Raw genomic sequence first — 16,648 nt, 5'->3', positions numbered from 1 at the left:
TTGATTTTGATACAGTGCTGTGCCTCCTTGGCAACTTGTTGTTAAGGTCCTATAATATTTGGTGAGACAAAAGAGGCAGTGCAAAGGTTTGAAACAAGGCATGTCAGTTAGGCACTGTAAAACCTCTTCCTGGTTTCGCATATGTAAACAGTGTGTATGCATGAGTTTCTCCATCTTTTTATAGATACATATTTTTAAAGAATGTGATAACAAATCCTCTTTGGTCTCTCTCCCAGAGAAAGTAAAAATATTCATCTGCTCTTTCTTCTTCTTTGATCCAAGTAAGTTAGACGGGTAAAAAAGGGGTCTCCAGAATGTTCCTGCAGTAGATTTGCATGCATTCACAACCCTATATGCCATTTGTTTGTTACTGCTAAGAAGAAACTTATGAATTTACTAAGATAGCAAGAGGCAGTGGTAGGAATGTGTGGTAGTCCATGACTAGGCTCATGCTATCTCTTGTCCTGATGTGGTGGTTTTACTCGGCTGGGCAGCTTAGCTCCGCCACAACCGCTCTCTGACTCCCTGACTCCTTACACATGAGGAGAGCTGAAATTATTACTATGATGGAACCTAAAGGAGAGGGAGAATTTAAACTATTGTGAAGGAGGGAGGTGTAAGGGCCATGAGAGATGCAGAGAATATTATAACGTGGAGAGCCAAAAGGACTTGCTGGGGACCTAAGACAAATGCAAGATGCAGAACACTAGAATGCAAAGCTTCATTCATTCTGACAAAATAAGTATATACAAGTGTTGAAAAGAGACTAAAGAATTTGTATTTTTCTGAAAAAAATCATATTAAACCAATGGTGCTTATAGTGTGTGTTTAATTTAGTCTAGGCATGTTGCTGCTGAACATCTTGTTCGATGTGTCAGTCTCTCAATTGGTGTTCTTGGCTGCTACTGCTACACTGGTTTATTTACAGAAGAGGATGCCTGTAAATCAGAGTTGTTCCAGAAAGCTAAGGTAAGCAGCAATGTGTTTGCAAACAACTTAAAGTAGATCGTTAAATATAAAATCATTTTAAAAACTCTATTCATATTAACACACCTTCAGACCATGGATATTTCCCTTGATTTCTGCTTAAAAAAAAAAAAAAGCAGGAGAGAGGTTTAAATACGTTACTGCTGCTGAAAAAGTCAATGAGTTCTGTCAATATACCAATATAACAAGTTTACAGATTCTAAATATTGGTATGTTTCTCTATCACCCCTTTTAAAAAGATAAAATAATCAAGGATTTTTGGGCAAAAGGACTACTTAGGATGAAAATTCCTTTCATTTATAGGTCTTTCATGCAGGATTTTTTTTAAGATGGTCTAAGCCAGTATGAAGACAGCTATTGTTGTTTTTATTGTTGTATGAGGTGGTTTTGCACTTAAATATGGAATCCTAAAACTTTACATTATGGACAGATACCATATTTTTCTTTCATGATGAAAACATCAGTGTTTCAGGCAGGTCTGTGCCATTTATTTGTCGCTTCTGGAGCAGAATGTTTGGAAAAAAAAGGAAAAAAAATGTGCCCAAACTCACTGATGCACACTGTAAATATCAAAGCTGTATGAATCAGAATGTATGAATGCGTATGAATGAGAATTAACGTCCTTTTGTCTGTGTGTGTGCTGTGCATGTGCCAACATATAAAGGAATTTAACTGAGATATTTGTTGTATTTTTATTAGTCTCTCATTCATTATGCTGGAGAAAGCATTTCTAACTCAAGAAAGAAACTAAATGAAGATGCCCAGATCAACTCACTGAGGACTTTGATAATGCAGTGTACAAAATGTTTATGCAATTGTACCAAGGTAAAGCTTATAAAGTAATTTTTTGTTTCTTTCCTCATTAATGAGATCACAAAGTTGGATATCATGTGTGGTACATGAAAAAAGTGAATTAACCTATCTGTACATCTTACTTTCTTACAGAACAGTGCTAATAAGATGCTGTCCAATTTATTCCTGCGTTTGTTAACATCAAAATTTATGAATGATCTTGTAGATATTTGCAAAAATCTGGTAAGTACATTCCCTGTGTTTCTGAATGCAGAAATGGTATATTTCTTATGGTATAATAATTTGGAGGCAAACAAAATACGATACTTATTGGAAAAAAAAACAAAACTGAAGTACATTGAGTTTTACAGAGATTTCTAACCGGCAACATTTCTATTTAACATTTGTATATTTTGAACACAGGCATAGGGGAAAAATAAGGACAAGTGGATAACATTTGATCAATGTTAGCATGCCTGTTCACATTAAAAAACATGCTATTTTTGGAATTTTTAAATACTTTATTAGTGTTAAATGATATATAGATTTTATGCCATAGAAAGAATTTCTATAACATGACGTTTAACTTTAATGCATGTGGAAATGTTAAGAACTTTTTTCTTTTTTAGTTTGATGGATTTATGTGTGTTAAAAAACACTGTAAAGATATTTTTATGTAGATATTAAATCTTTGAACTGTAACTGGCTCTCCTTTCTCACTGACAAAAGTAATAGGGTGGCACATCACTGTGTTTACTACAACTCGTGAAACTTCTAATTTTGGCAGATTGTGCTGTAGTCAGGTCTAGGTAGGCAAAATCCTTTTTTTTTTTGAGGTGAGGAGAACCTGAGAAACGTACCTTCTGTTAGCTTCTCATCTAGTAGGGAAAGTAGTAATTACTGTGCCCTCAAAAAGGCCCTACACCGCCTTTTCGTTTCTGTGTAATTATAGAGTATGGTGGGAAGTTCGGAGTCTTCCAGAGAATTGTTTTTCAAATACTAAAAATATCCTTGGCACCATCTAAAACACAAAAACATGTTTCTGTCTCAGGAAGCTTACGTCTTAAAGAGAATAGTTCAAATACAATTCACATGTTTAGAAGACAGTTTTATAACAGAGTGAAATTCATCGCTTCAGTGTAGCCCTTATTTTCTTCACCTGTTTGAGTTGACTGGAAAACTGTAGTGTCTTTCCTTGTTCTGTGCTTATGTGTTTTCTACTGTCATTAAAAGCCAACTTTAAAAGAATATTGTGTTTTTGTCAGATGACATTTACTGGAAAACCAAGTGACTTAGGAGAAGGGGATGTAGTGGGGCATGATCCTGAGGAGAGTATAATGGAAGCAGATAACCAGGTATCCGATAATCTGTTTGATGGTCATTCAGTGACTGACATCAGTGGTACAAATGAATCTGCTGACATGCAAAATGTAACAGGTGAGCTTTCTCTGTGTCCAAAACTATATGCAAAAGATTAAGACCCCGCTCTCCTGCCTTGTTTTTACAAATTGTTCCTTCCTTGAATGACAGTTAGGTATCATATTGTTCTGCTTTTAATCAGGTAATAGTTGAACCAGGTACTTTCTAAACAATAATTATTTTATACTTCATTAGTGTTTTAAAGATATTAATCAAATACTCCAGCTCATCTGGAAATGAGAAGTTTATTTTTATTTTACAAATAGTGAAATGCAAGAAACTAGTTAACTTGCTCAAAGTTAGAAGTTTTGGAAAAGAAGAGAAGGTGTGTCTGTAGACTACCCGTCTCTGTCATTAGATTGTGCTTCATTTTCTTAAAAGTAGTCCTCTTTCACTTCTCCTTTTGCTGATCAGTAATTCTTGGCAAGGTCAGCTTTCTTGCATCTTGCACCAGTAGGAGGAGGAACATGAATTTGTATGTCCTTGGGACAGGCGTTTATTGCTGTTAAGACCTATAAGTACTGATGTTCTCTTTCATTTTAATTTCTTTCTTAAAGCGATGCGTATTTTAGTTTCTAATCAGGACTATAGTTTCTGTTTTGTTATTGAAGGACAAGGAAATCATGGTGTTATGCTACTGCAACAAAGAGCTGGTCTGTTTTCTCCACTGTGTTGAATAAATGTCTTTAGAAATATCTTCTCCAGCCATCCAATAAATAGTTCTAAAGTGTGGGATTGCAGAAAGTTACTCTAAATGTGGCAGAGCTCTAAATGTGACAGGAAATGACATTTGTAACTATTTCTTTTAGTTTATAATTGAAATTTGGATGAGGACATTAATATAGTGGTAATTGTCGTAATTTCACTGTTGGGGAAATCTGTCTGAATACAGTTTGAATCTGTAGTTTAAAATACATCCGAAGTAATAGCGAACGGCATAAAAAAAATGGTTCTGCTGTGTTCATTGTACTTTGACGGGAGAAATAAGCCATCTGTATGAGCACATAAAATTGAAAGCATCTGTTTTAAAGAGGGCCTTTTTAGATGTAGAAAGCATTCAAGAAACTACTGTTGCAGTATCTGTTCGATAACAAATAAAGGTTGCTAGTACTCTGTCTATTATAAGAACTTAGTTTTGTAAATACATAAAATGTTATAAAACTTTTTTATTGTACTTGGAGAGGCATTTCTTACATGTGAACCTTATTTTCAGGTGCTGTGAGTCCATTAGCTGAAGAACAGTTGACAAAACAGGATTTACTCCTCCTTGAAATTTTGAGATTCTTATGTATTTGTGCAACTACAGTCCAAACTCGGACAGTGAGCTTCCGAGCCTCTGATATACGGAGGAAGCTGTTAATGTTAACTGATCGGAGTGTCTTTGACAGTGCTAAGCCATTGCATCTGCACACGGTGAGTGGGAGATTATTTTACAGAAGACTCACCTCTGTTCCTGTACTGTTTTAAAAATTGTATATTCTTGATGCCCTTTCTCTTGTCAGTCCTCTGAGAAGACCAGAAAAAGGCTACTTCTGATGTTTTGAAGTGTGCCACGGTAGGCGGGGAAGGAGCAGTTAGAATTTGTTGTGAATTAGAAAACAAATAGCTGAGAAGTATAAACATCTTGCCTTTATCATTAATTATTTGTTAAATACCTAGAAATGGTCTCTGTCATAGAATAGGATCTGTGTTTTAGTTTACAAAGGAAATATTTTTGGCTGCCAAAACCAAAAATTTCATGAGCAATATTAGTGTGACAGTCTGCATAAAAAGATGGTAGGATTCTAACGCGTAAGAGCTGACATTAGGTATCCTTGCTGCATGATGACATTTTATGTGACAGTTACTGAAAACGTCGTTTAGTTTTTCTTGTTGTCTACTTATTTTCTTAAGAATTATTTTCCATTTTGGTTCTTTTTTTTTTGGTTGTCTTCCCCAGTACTTGGTCCTTTTGAAGGAGCTTCCTACTGAAGAAAATCTCTTGCCTGAAGATGAAGTTCTTATGCTTCTTAGACCTCTTTCGTAAGAGAGAAACTATTTTAGCATTATTAGAGCTATTTTAGTTCAACAGCTGCAGGATTTGAGGGCTGTTTAGTGGGTCAAGATTTTTTTTCTTTCTTTCTTTCACAGCGCTGTGTGTTCCTTTTACCGTCGAGACCAAGACGTTTGTAAAGTAATTCTAAACAATTTGCTGCCTATAGCAGTAAGTTTGGGCCAGTCCAGCGAACATGCAGAAGAGACAGGGGATGCTCAAGGGCAATTTTTGACAATTATTGGAGCCTTTTGGTATGTTTTATCTCTTTAATGCAGAAGTCTGTTTGCTGGGCATAAGATTTTTGACTTCGTTATCCATGTGATGACTGTAGTGCTGTTGTGTGTCTTGCTATTGGTATCCCATGAGTCCATGTGCTTTTCCTTTATCCAGCATTTAACTTTCCAGATTTCTGTGTCATATTTGTATCAAAGTGTCTTTACAGTCCTTAAGATGATAACGTTACAGAAATAAACACTACACAGTTGTATATCCACAAAGGTTTTACTCTCAGTTGGATAAGTATCACAAGTACTGGATAAGTATAACAAGTGATAACTTCAGCAATCAAAAATTAATATTGCTTATTATTGTATATTACCAGGAAAATCATCAAATCCTGCCAAACTTAACTATTAAGCACAAAAGAATGAACTGCAAGCAGCAAAAATTAACTTGTTAGACTTTTTCTCAAAATAGTTGGCAACTTTTTCATTTATTCAAATGTTCCGTATTTTAGGAAGCTATCTCAAGGAAAGAGATGCACGGCACCAGTGAGAGTAGCACTTTTAAACTGCATGAAAGCCCTGCTTGAGGTAATCCCCTTTTTTCTTACATTCATTAGCATGTTAAGTATATACTTAAGGTGTGCTTGAAAACAGTGTCTAAAGATTTTTTTTGCATATATCAGTAAGTATATCACTGTAAGTATTCTGTATATTTTAAACCTCAATATTCATTTTCTTCAGGCTGATCCTTATTCCAAGTGGGCTATCCTTAACGTAAAAGATGGAGATCTTCCTGTGTGTGATGCTTTCCCACATTTTCTCGCAGATAGTCACCATCAAGTTTGCATTCTTGCTGCAAAGTCAATTACCAGGTGATAATGTAGATCTTTTTTCTGTTTATAACAGTAATTTTCACTTTAACTGGGTCTTACTTCTGCTACTGTATAGCTGCTGTTTCTAGTAGTTCTGCAGCATTGATCTTGAGGGAATATAAAAGCCTATGAAGTATTCTGTGTGTATATATGTGTGTGTGTGTGTATATATATATATAAAATTATGTACATATATATAAACTGCATATAATTGTAGTTTTTGCATTAGATACGTTATGCAAAACTAGAATATGAAATAGTTGTTTATCCTCTAGAAATAAGTTGGGCACATTTTGTAGCATGAAGACTATTTCAAAGGATCTTGTATTTTTGAATACTATGTACAGTTCTTTCTCCATATCTCAGAAAGGATATAATGGAACTGGAATAGGAGTGGAGAAGGGATGTTCAAAAGTAAGGAACACTTTACACACATCAATTGGTTGTATAAATTGTAGCCTTTCAGCATAAAGGGAGTTGAATTGCCCAAGATATTATATTACAAAATATGGAGTGGAACAAAATGAAGATAGGGAGTCTTTTCCAGTTTAAAGACTAGGGGACATCAAGTGAAGCTAACACATTCAAGATTCTAAGAAAATATGATTTAGTTCATACAATATTCAATTATGCTGATTATTATCCTACTATGTTCAACAGTCTGGATGCCCAAAGTTTACAGGGGCTCAAAAAGTGACTGGGCAAATTCATGAAAGAGAAAACCATCGAATGATACTAAATATAGTCACCACTTCTAACTCATGATCTGCCTAGGTCCCATGTTGTCAAGTATTAGGATATATTCAAGGGTGTTACTATACATACAAGGGAAGCATATGATGATCTTTCTTAGGTATCTGTTGTTGGTCACTTAGAAATGGCTAGAATGACGTTTGGTCCAATCCACTATGATGTTCCAATTTTTGTAGCAGAGTGAGTTGGGCCTTTAAAAAAAAATATATACTTAATACGTATAATATATGTATATACATATATACACATGTATATCTATATATGAATTATATACTATGTGTGTATGTGTATATATATATATATATGTATTTGAGAAACTCTTTATACAAGTACATTTGTTTAATAAATGTATTCCCAACATACTTCATGAGGTGGAATGTGCCATTGTGACAACTAATTGCAGTTTGGATTCTGCACTGGCAGAGATTGGGAAACTTTCTTTCCAGCTTTTAGCCCCAGCAGATATTCTTCCTGTTACTGATAAAGTTTGAGGGAGAGGAAGGAAGGACTGCTATATACAAGAAAGTTAAGAAGAAAATTGGAGTGTATAGAAAAGCAGAATCTTATTATTTGTTATGCACAATATGCAGCAATTCTGTAGACTAAATGTTATGCTAATAATTATTGTTTTTTTGAAGTTTGTTTCAAGATGTGAAACAGAAAGATTCTTCTGGATTGTCAAAACCTCTTCCCTTGAAGCTCCAGCAAAAGGCTTTTGAGAATGCCTATCTCAGAGTTCAGGAAGGAATGAGCAATCTGGTAACAAGATCTAGTCATTAGTTTTGCCAAACTTTCAGGTTGTGAATACGATGACTTTTGAAATAAGTGTGTTTAGCTTTCCAAGAATATTAATTCTTCATGGTTGCTGGTAATCTGAGGTGGTAGAACAAGGTGGTGGACAGGAAATCCATTATACATTCAGTCAGTCTCTGTTTTGTCCACGTTAAAAATCTGTCAGCTTTTTGAGCGTATGCTTTGGACTGTATAATGCTACTTGTTGTTGCAGATTTCACTACTGTAACACTTAAGAATCAAAGAAAAATGGAACCATACTATTCTGGACAATATATAAGCAGTGAATAGGTGGCAATGTAAATTTAAATTATGTACTTAGGTAGTATAAAAACAGAACATTAAATTTCGGTAAGGTAAGGTTTCCAGTGGTATTAGGACACTGATTTCCACAAAATTAAAATTTGCTTAAAATATAAAATATTCAGACAAAAATTCAAGTAAAAGAAAAGTTTTTTTTATTGCAGTAACTGAAAATGTAGTGGTGTATATTACTGCAGAATTTCTTTAACTGTTATTATTTCTATTAGTGTCTTTCATTTTTTCCTCTTCCTTACTACCATGCCTAGTCATTTACATTTTCCATAATATTTTGTCTGTTGCTCTGTCATATTTCCACATGCTATCTCTATTCGTTGTGTTTTCTCTCTTTGTTGCACTGGCTTGCTGTCCTGTAGCTTGGGTTTGCAGTTGAGGCCTCATCCCTCTGTGATCTCATTCCATTTGTTGCCTACAGACTTCTGCTGCTCCAGCTCTTCGTTGTTTCATCTGTTTTCTCTGTTGCCTCGGCTCTCTGCTCTGTCACCTCACCTTGCTGTCATCTCTCATTAGTTTCTGTCCTTGGTTCAGTTTCATGTTACTTTTATTCAGAATTTGTCACTAGTCAACACTGTGCATTAGAAAAGGAAGAACTGTATTTGAATCACAAGGTGGTTCTTCCCTGTATGCATCAGTGGTTTGTGCTTTTTTTTCTCACATGGTAATATACATGTTATTTTTAGGAAACTAATTAAAAAAAAACTTGAGCAAAGTCCTGCTGCTGTGTTTGCTTTAGAGGCAGTAAATTTTACAGAGGATCAAAAGGAGACTTGTTAGTGCATCAGTCATTTATCTGCTAAATGTGTTGCCTTTGTTTGAGTTGCTAATACTACATATGAACTGGAGTATATGAGGTACAAGCATGTATGCTAACATGCTGGAGGCAGTAAATTCTGTTTGAGAGGTGGAGCAGACAGCTGGGGGATTTAATTTTTAAGCAACCAAAGCAAGATTTTCAGAAGTGTTCGTATCAGCACCCTTTGTTCTAACTTATTAATGTAGTTCTCTAGATAATTGATTGTTTTAACAATCAGTTTGTTTTAACAGAATTAGATTGTCTTAACAGAATTTTTATGTAAGTTCTTCATTATTTATTCCTGCAGGTTAGTGGTGATGCAAGTTCTGAAGATCTTTTGGATAAGCAGTGTAATAGAAAAGCAGTTTTGCTGATGCTCGTGACCATGGTTCTGTGCTGCAGTCCTGTATGCGAAAAGCAAGCTTTGTTTGCTATTTGCCAGTCTGTGAAAGAGAATGGGTTAGAACTTCACCTTGTGAAGAAGGCAAGTAAAAATTTCTGGTTTATATTTAGGTTATAAGTGAAGCAAAGCAAAATTGTAATGGTGCAAAATGCTTTTGTCAATGTTGAAAGTTGTTAAATTTTTTAATGCAATGCATGCCTAATGCGAGACTTAAATATCTGAATGAGTTTGTGATTAAATCTAATGACCTGTGTAATATTAACACAGAAATAATATCATAAAAAGCAATTTTAATAGTAAAACCTGTACCTTAAAAGTACAGATCTAAAACACAAATAGATTTTTGTACATAAAAGATTTCAGAGCTCATTAAAAAATTCTTTCTATCCACTAAAAGTAAGTTGAGTTTTCCAGTGTGGAAAATATGCAGTATATGTATATGCAATGTATTGGAAGAAGGTATGTGTCTTGGTTAACTTTTACGTTGCTGTTCATAAGGGTGTTCATACTGCAGTTCATACAATTGCTGTTCATACTGCAGTCTGTCATGCTGGTCATTTTTTTGATGTGTGTGTTCTCTCAATTTTATCACTTTCTACTAATTGAGTTACAGGAATAAGCATTAAAAGGGTGTGGGAAGGACATGCCGTAATATCACTTTCACTATGCCAAGAAGGCCAACAGCATCCTGGCCTGTATAAGAAGCAGTGTGGCCAGCAGGTCTAGGGAAGTGATTGTGCCCCTGTACTCGGCTCTGGTGAGGCCGCACCTCGAGTACTGTGTTCAGTTTTGGGCCCCTCGCTACAAGAAGGACATGGACGTGCTCGCGCGAGTCCAGAGAAGGGCGACCAAGCTGGTGAGGGATCTGGAGAACAAGTCTTACGAGGAGCGGCTGAGGGAGCTGGGCTTGTTCAGCCTGGAGAAGAGGAGGCTCAGGGGCGACCTCATCGCTCTCTACAGTTACCTTAAAGGAGGCTGTAAAGAGGTGGGGGTTGGTCTGTTCTCCTACGTGCCTGGTGACAGGACAAGGGGGAATGGGCGAAAGTTGCGACAGGGGAGTTTTAGGTTGGATGTTAGGAAGTACTTCTTTACCAAAAGGGTTATTAAGCATTGGAACGGGCTGCCCAGGGAGGTGGTGGAGTCACCATCCCTGGAGGTCTTTAAAAGACGTTTAGATGTAGAGCTTAGCGATATGGTTTAGTGGAGTACTTAGTGTTAGGTCGGAGGTTGGACTCGATGATCTTGAGGTCTCTTCCAACCTAGAAATCTGTGATACTGTGATACTGTAATATCATGTATTGTTTGTGCTACTTTATAATCTTATTTAATGCACAGGTTTTGAAAAAAGTATCTGACATTTTTGGCTATAAAAGTATAGAAGACTTCATGACATCACATTTAGACTATTTGGTGGTGGAGTGGCTGAAAATAAATGACAGTGGATATAACCTGTCTGCCTTTCCTTACGTTCTTCTGAACTATACTAGCCTTGAGGAATTCTACAGGTAAGTTTGCTATATGAAAGCAGTTTATCTAGATTTATTTACAATTATGACACAGGGTTTCAACTTTCTAAATGTAGTTATGCATCAAGATTTTATTGTAGGAAAACATATTTAGAGCTTTTCTAATGTATTCTTAGTATCTTGTATACTATAGTTACGCTGCAAAGATTTTTTGTGCAGTAGTAGCTAGACAATAATTACAAGTTTAGTCATAGAGGAATCTAGTAGGGAATGGTATTTGTTCTATTATGCTTGTGATTTTTTCAAAAATACAATTCAAGGACATTCTGGAAATGTATTTACTACATGTAGGTCTTGTTACAAAGTTTTGGTTCCACACCTGGTCATTAGAAGTCAATTTGAAGATGTGAAATCACTGGCCAACAAGATTGAAAAAGACTGGAGGCAGGTTTTGGCAGACTGTTTTCCAAAGATACTTGTGAATATCCTCCCGTATTTTGCCTATCAAAGCCATGGAAAGAGTGAAGTAGCAGAGCAAAGAGATACAGCTTCTAAAGTCTATGACGTGCTTAAGGATGAAGATTGCTTAGGGAAACAGGTATCAGTTTTAAATGTGTAAATTGAGTGGTATGACTTGAAAGAAACTTATATATATATAAAAATGTAAAATAATTAAAGTCTATAGATACGAGATTATTGTTGTAATACAGCCAAGCTAGCTGAATGTGTATCCCAGATGTTTCAAGTAATTGGGATTCAATAGTATCTTTCAGGCAGACAGTATCTGAAGTATAATTTATTTCCGAATGTGATAAAAAGAAGTTTAATTATACAAGCCTGAGTTCCCCTGTTATGTATCTCTTTATGTAAGTCATGTTTTTCTCTTAAAATATTTTTAATACTTTCTGAAGGCTCTCCTTCTTCCACAGAGGCAGACTGTATACAGAACGAGAAGTAAGATTAATCTTACTTTTATTTTTTTCCAAATGCTAGGGAAGCAATTGTTCTACCTGTGACTGTCACAGGTAAGACCTAGCCAGGTGTGATTTCTGAATAAATTGTGTGTTTTGGCTAATTCAACAAATAGAGAATCCAGGCAAGAAAAGATGGGTTTTCACAGAAGGAAAAAAAAAGTGTTAAATTATTTTAGCTATTTTTTTTGTTACTAAAATACTATTTTCCTCCTCTAGGAAATTGACAGTTTATCTCATAATAATTTATCAGAAATTGTGGTTGAACTGTTGATGACCTTACATGAGCCACCTAATGAGGAGGGTGAAGGGTCTCATCTGAGTAAATACATAGGGTAGGTATTTGTAGATCTTTAAAAATTTGTAGATTTTTTTATGTATTTGTATAACATTGTGTATGGGTGTATGTGTATAAAATTGTGCATTAAAATGTGCCCTTCAGGCATAAGAAGAAGTAACTTTGACGCTGAGAATCAGTGGACTTTATTTTCATTAGTGATGATACATTGTGTGCATCCTTTCTAAATAGTTATTCCGTGTTATCAGTAAAGGGGAATCTCTCTATAATATGTCAGTTAATGGAAAGAATAAATAGGTGGGCAAGAGAATTCCATTGTATGTTGATAAGCTCTGGACTATGGCAATGTTGGATTAGATCAGTTTAAACTGGGAAGGAAAGCCACCCTGTAGAATTTTACTTGCTGTAAAATTAGCCAGGTTTTAATGACTACAATTTCAAGTCATTCTTTCAAAGGTCTGTAAATATTTAGAAGTCGGAAGTGAAACTGAACCTTTTCTTAGCAGTTCCTGTAGTGGCTGCTCTTGCCCTTGGTAAGAAAATTGCTTAAACAATGCTGGATTAACTAATTCCTAGCTAATAGAAATATTTGAATGCCAAAAATAGTTTCATTTTCATTTTTAGATTTTCCTCCAAGGTACCTGTGGTGATTTTACTCGTGTGGGCGGCTGAGCTCCACCACAACCGCTCTCTCACTCCCCCTCCTCAAAGAGGAACGGGGAGAAAATGCGATGAAAAGGGCTCAAGGGTTGAGATAAGGATGAAGAGATCGCACAGTAATTATCATGATGGGCAAAACAGACTCAGCGTAGGGAGATAGTAAGATTTATTGCCTATTAATAACAAGCTAGAGAAACGAGAAACAAAGGAAAGAAACCAAAAGCACCTTCCCCCCCATCCACCCTCTTCCACCTCCTCCCCCTGAGCGGCGCAGGGGAATGGGGGGAATGGGGGTTATGGTCAGTCTATAGCGCTTCTTCTCCGCTGCTCCTTCTCGGTCTCTCCCGTCCCCTGTGCTGTGGGGTCCCTCCCACGGGATGCAGTCCTTGCCGAACTGATCCGGCGTGGGCTGCCCACAGGCTGCAGCTCTTCAAGAACTGCTCCAGATATGGGTCCGTACCACGGGGTCCATCCCTCAGGAGCGAACTGCTCCAGCACGGGTCCCCCCCGGGCAGCAGCTCCTGCCAGGTCACCTGCTCCTGCGTGGGCTCCTCTCCATGGGCTACAGGTCCGGCCCGGGATCTGCTCCGGCAGGGGTCTTCCACAGGCCGCAGCCTCCGTCGGTGCAGGTCCACCTGCTCCACCATGGTCTCCTCCACGGGCTGCAGGGTGGAACCCTGCTCCACCGTGGTACTCCATGGGCTGCAGGGGGACAGCCTGCTTCACCATGGTCCTCACCACAGGCCGCAGGGGACTTCTGCTCCGGTGCCTGGAGTACCTCTCCCCCTCCTTCACTAACCTTGGCGCCTGCAAGGCTGTTCCTCACTCCTCTCACTCTCCCAGCTGCTATGTGGTGCAGCGTTTTTTTTTCCCTGTCTTAAATATGCTCTTTCAGAGGTGCAAAACAACATCGCTTATTGGCTTGGCTCTGCTCAGCAGTGGGGCCCTTACCAAACGTGGGGCAGCTTCTAGATCCTTCTCACAGAAGCCACCCCCATGGCCCCCTGCTACCAAAACCTTGCCACGTAAACCCACTACAGTACCTTATATTAGACTTTTTTTTTTAGCAATATGATCTTTCAAAAAAAGAATAAAAGAGTGTTAAGGAGAAATGAGACCTTAAAAACTGCCTTATAGGGGCAACAGAGTTAAAACTAAGAAGTATGTCACTCTGCTTGATGTTTTGAGAGCTTCTCACTTATTGAAAGCAGAAAGGATTTCCTAGCAGTTACCCATCTATTCCATGAGACTTATTTCATTTAACACATGGGGTTTGATTCTTGAAAAAAAAAAAAGCCTCTTATTTATTCATGCAGGGAACTGGATCCTTCGCCTAATCCTCCTCATTTTCCGTCTTATGTGATTAAGGCAACCTTGGACTATATTAGCAGCTGTCATAAAAGCAAATTAAAAAGTCTTGTAGCCGTTCTTACTAAGAGCCCTGTAAGTATGTAAAGTATGTAATAATGACTTCATTTTTTTTCCTTTAGAATATAAAATTCATTTAAATTTACATTTAAATTTAGTTAGACGTTTTCATCATGTATATTTGAGGAAAAAATACAAACTTAGACACATTTTTGTTCTCTTTTTTGCCTTGTGAAAAGGAAGAAGTCCTAAGTTCCGGGATATGGTAACCTTACAAAAATTCCAGGGCTTAGAGTATAATTGCATTATATAATGCATATACAGTAATGTATAAATGGAATTATATTAAAGGCTGGGGAAATGTCTGTATTCCAGATACAATTCAGATGTAATTTATTTATTTGGCATATGTCTGAAAAACATTCTAAAGTAATTATGTTTGGACAGTTTTTTTCTAATTACTGACTACAATTCAGATATTAAAGTTAGCTTCCCTTAATGACAGTGTGAAATTCTGTAGTCTGTCGTATTTTCAGACATTTGATTTTCTGTCGTTAATAGCAAATAGGAAGGTATATAAAATGATGCAGCATAAACGTATTCCAGTCTTCTAACATAATTCCTTAGAAACTGATCTTTACAAAGATAATGCTATTTTATTGCGTATGTTGTGAAGAACACAGCTTACTTTGCCCATCCATAAAGAATCTAAAAATAAGAAAAAAAAAATTATGAAGCATGTTTGTATAAAGCTTTTAAGCATCAAAGTTAGTACTGCCAGCCAGTGGAATAAATTCTTTAAATCTTTTTAACCTTTTTGGCCATATATATATGTCTCCCTATTGCTTAGCTTTTTTTTTTTCTTCTTGATATTAAGTGTATCTCTTTTGGCATTATGAATGATCTTTTTATTCATATTTCTATTTATTTTTAGGATTCATTCCAGAAAATTCTTCTAGCCCTGTGTAAACATGCATCAGATACAAACAACGTCTACAAGAGACACAGAGTTCTTATAATATATCATTTCTTTGTTAGTCTGTTACTTAAAGAGATAAAAGATGGTTTAGGAGGAGCATGGGCTTTTGTCCTCCGTGATGTAATTTATACCCTGATTCACCACATCAATAGCAGGTAAATATGACAATTACATCATGGTTGTCATATCTGTGTTCCCTCGTTCTTGTAACCTTGACTGTCTGTATTGCTGGTAGATTTGAATTCATTTGTAGAAAGAATTGAAATTTCCAGAAATGCTTAAATTGTTTTTATTTGATAATTTTGGAATTTAAATTAAGAACTCATTCTAAATGGTGGACTGCTTTGTGCTGTCCTTGTATTTACATGTTCACTGTACTGCAGAATTTTATATTTATAATAGGCTATCAAATTGTAGAAACTTAAAGTGTTAGGAGATTTTGGTGACAAAAAGGCTGTTTGGGAATTGAAAGTATCCTTCCATAGAACAAAAGATACCTTGTAGGGAAAGTAGAACTAGACTCTTCCTAGAGGTGCACAGTGAAAAGACAAGGGGTAGCAGCTACCAAATTGCAATACAGGAAGTTCTCGTTGGGTATATGGAGAAAGATTTTCACTGTGAGAATAGTAAAACACTGGAACAGGTTGCTATTTATTCTCCATCCAAGGAATCACAGAATCACAGAATTGTAGAGGTTGGAATGGACCTCAAGAGATCATCGGGTCCAACCCCCCTGCCAAAGCAGGTTCCTTCGAGAATGTGTCAGAATTCAGCTCAACAAAGCCCTGGGGAGCTGATCTGGCTTTGAAGCTGGCCCTGCTTCTGACAGGAAGCTGGACTTCATAATCCCCAGAAGTCCTTTGAAACCCAAATCTTTTTTTTTTTTTTTTTAAATGGCTGGTTATGTGAAAGGGAGGAGGGTGCAGAAGGTATGTTTTCTACTTTATGTTTCTGTCAAAATTGTTCTGGTAAACAATAATCTGAAAGCCTTTTTATTTTTTAAATTTTTTTCCCTTTTGGAAATGTATTCTTCTGTATGCTTTTTACTTGATTTTTAAAGTGTTTCAGTCGATTTGTGTTCTTCAGTTCTCCTTTATCTCCTGAGCTAAATCCTTAGAGCCTTGATAATTTTTAAGCTTAGAATCAAATTTTCCCATAAAGATTATTCATATTCCTCCTTTTCCTCTCTTCTTCCCTGTTGTATAATAGCTTGATACTTGAGACAATGGCAATTTGTATTTCTTTAATGTTTTGTTTCCTGTGGCAGACCTGTTATCAGAGACATATCCGTGCGCAGCTTCTCACTCTGTTGTGATCTTCTTCATCATGTTTGCCACACAGCAGTTACATGTTGCAATGATGCTCTAGGGAGCCACCTCCACGTTATTGTAGGAACACTAATACCTCTTGCTGTGGACCAACCTAAGATTCAGCAACAGGTGGTTGTTTGTATTTATTCCTTGTCTGTTAGCTTTTAAGTTTATGTTCACTTCATAAAAGCAATACTTTAATTAG

The 16,648-nt window shown here is 36.6% G+C and overlaps 1 protein-coding gene across 1 annotated transcript in view; it reads left to right on the top strand.

Moving 5' to 3' along the window:
• ATM (ATM serine/threonine kinase) overlaps window positions 1-16,648 on the top strand; it is a 77,599-nt gene that overhangs the window by 20,010 nt on the left and 40,941 nt on the right. Inside the window, exons 14-30 of the mRNA XM_080580601.1 lie at window positions 838-969; window positions 1,687-1,812; window positions 1,933-2,022; window positions 3,045-3,216; window positions 4,412-4,611; window positions 5,138-5,220; window positions 5,329-5,484; window positions 5,970-6,045; window positions 6,199-6,329; window positions 7,721-7,841; window positions 9,296-9,472; window positions 10,727-10,896; window positions 11,209-11,455; window positions 12,048-12,163; window positions 14,103-14,229; window positions 15,089-15,288; window positions 16,401-16,572. Of these exons, the coding sequence (XP_080436727.1) occupies window positions 838-969; window positions 1,687-1,812; window positions 1,933-2,022; window positions 3,045-3,216; window positions 4,412-4,611; window positions 5,138-5,220; window positions 5,329-5,484; window positions 5,970-6,045; window positions 6,199-6,329; window positions 7,721-7,841; window positions 9,296-9,472; window positions 10,727-10,896; window positions 11,209-11,455; window positions 12,048-12,163; window positions 14,103-14,229; window positions 15,089-15,288; window positions 16,401-16,572 (2,496 nt within the window). The remainder of the gene's footprint in view (window positions 1-837; window positions 970-1,686; window positions 1,813-1,932; window positions 2,023-3,044; window positions 3,217-4,411; window positions 4,612-5,137; window positions 5,221-5,328; window positions 5,485-5,969; window positions 6,046-6,198; window positions 6,330-7,720; window positions 7,842-9,295; window positions 9,473-10,726; window positions 10,897-11,208; window positions 11,456-12,047; window positions 12,164-14,102; window positions 14,230-15,088; window positions 15,289-16,400; window positions 16,573-16,648) is intronic.

The sequence above is a fragment of the Anser brachyrhynchus genome (assembly GCF_964034855.1).
Source record: "Anser brachyrhynchus genome assembly, chromosome: 1".
In the NCBI taxonomy this organism is placed as follows: Eukaryota; Metazoa; Chordata; class Aves; order Anseriformes; family Anatidae; genus Anser; species Anser brachyrhynchus.
Note: the sequence above shows the minus strand (reverse complement) of the source record. Positions and strands in the feature narration are given on the sequence as shown.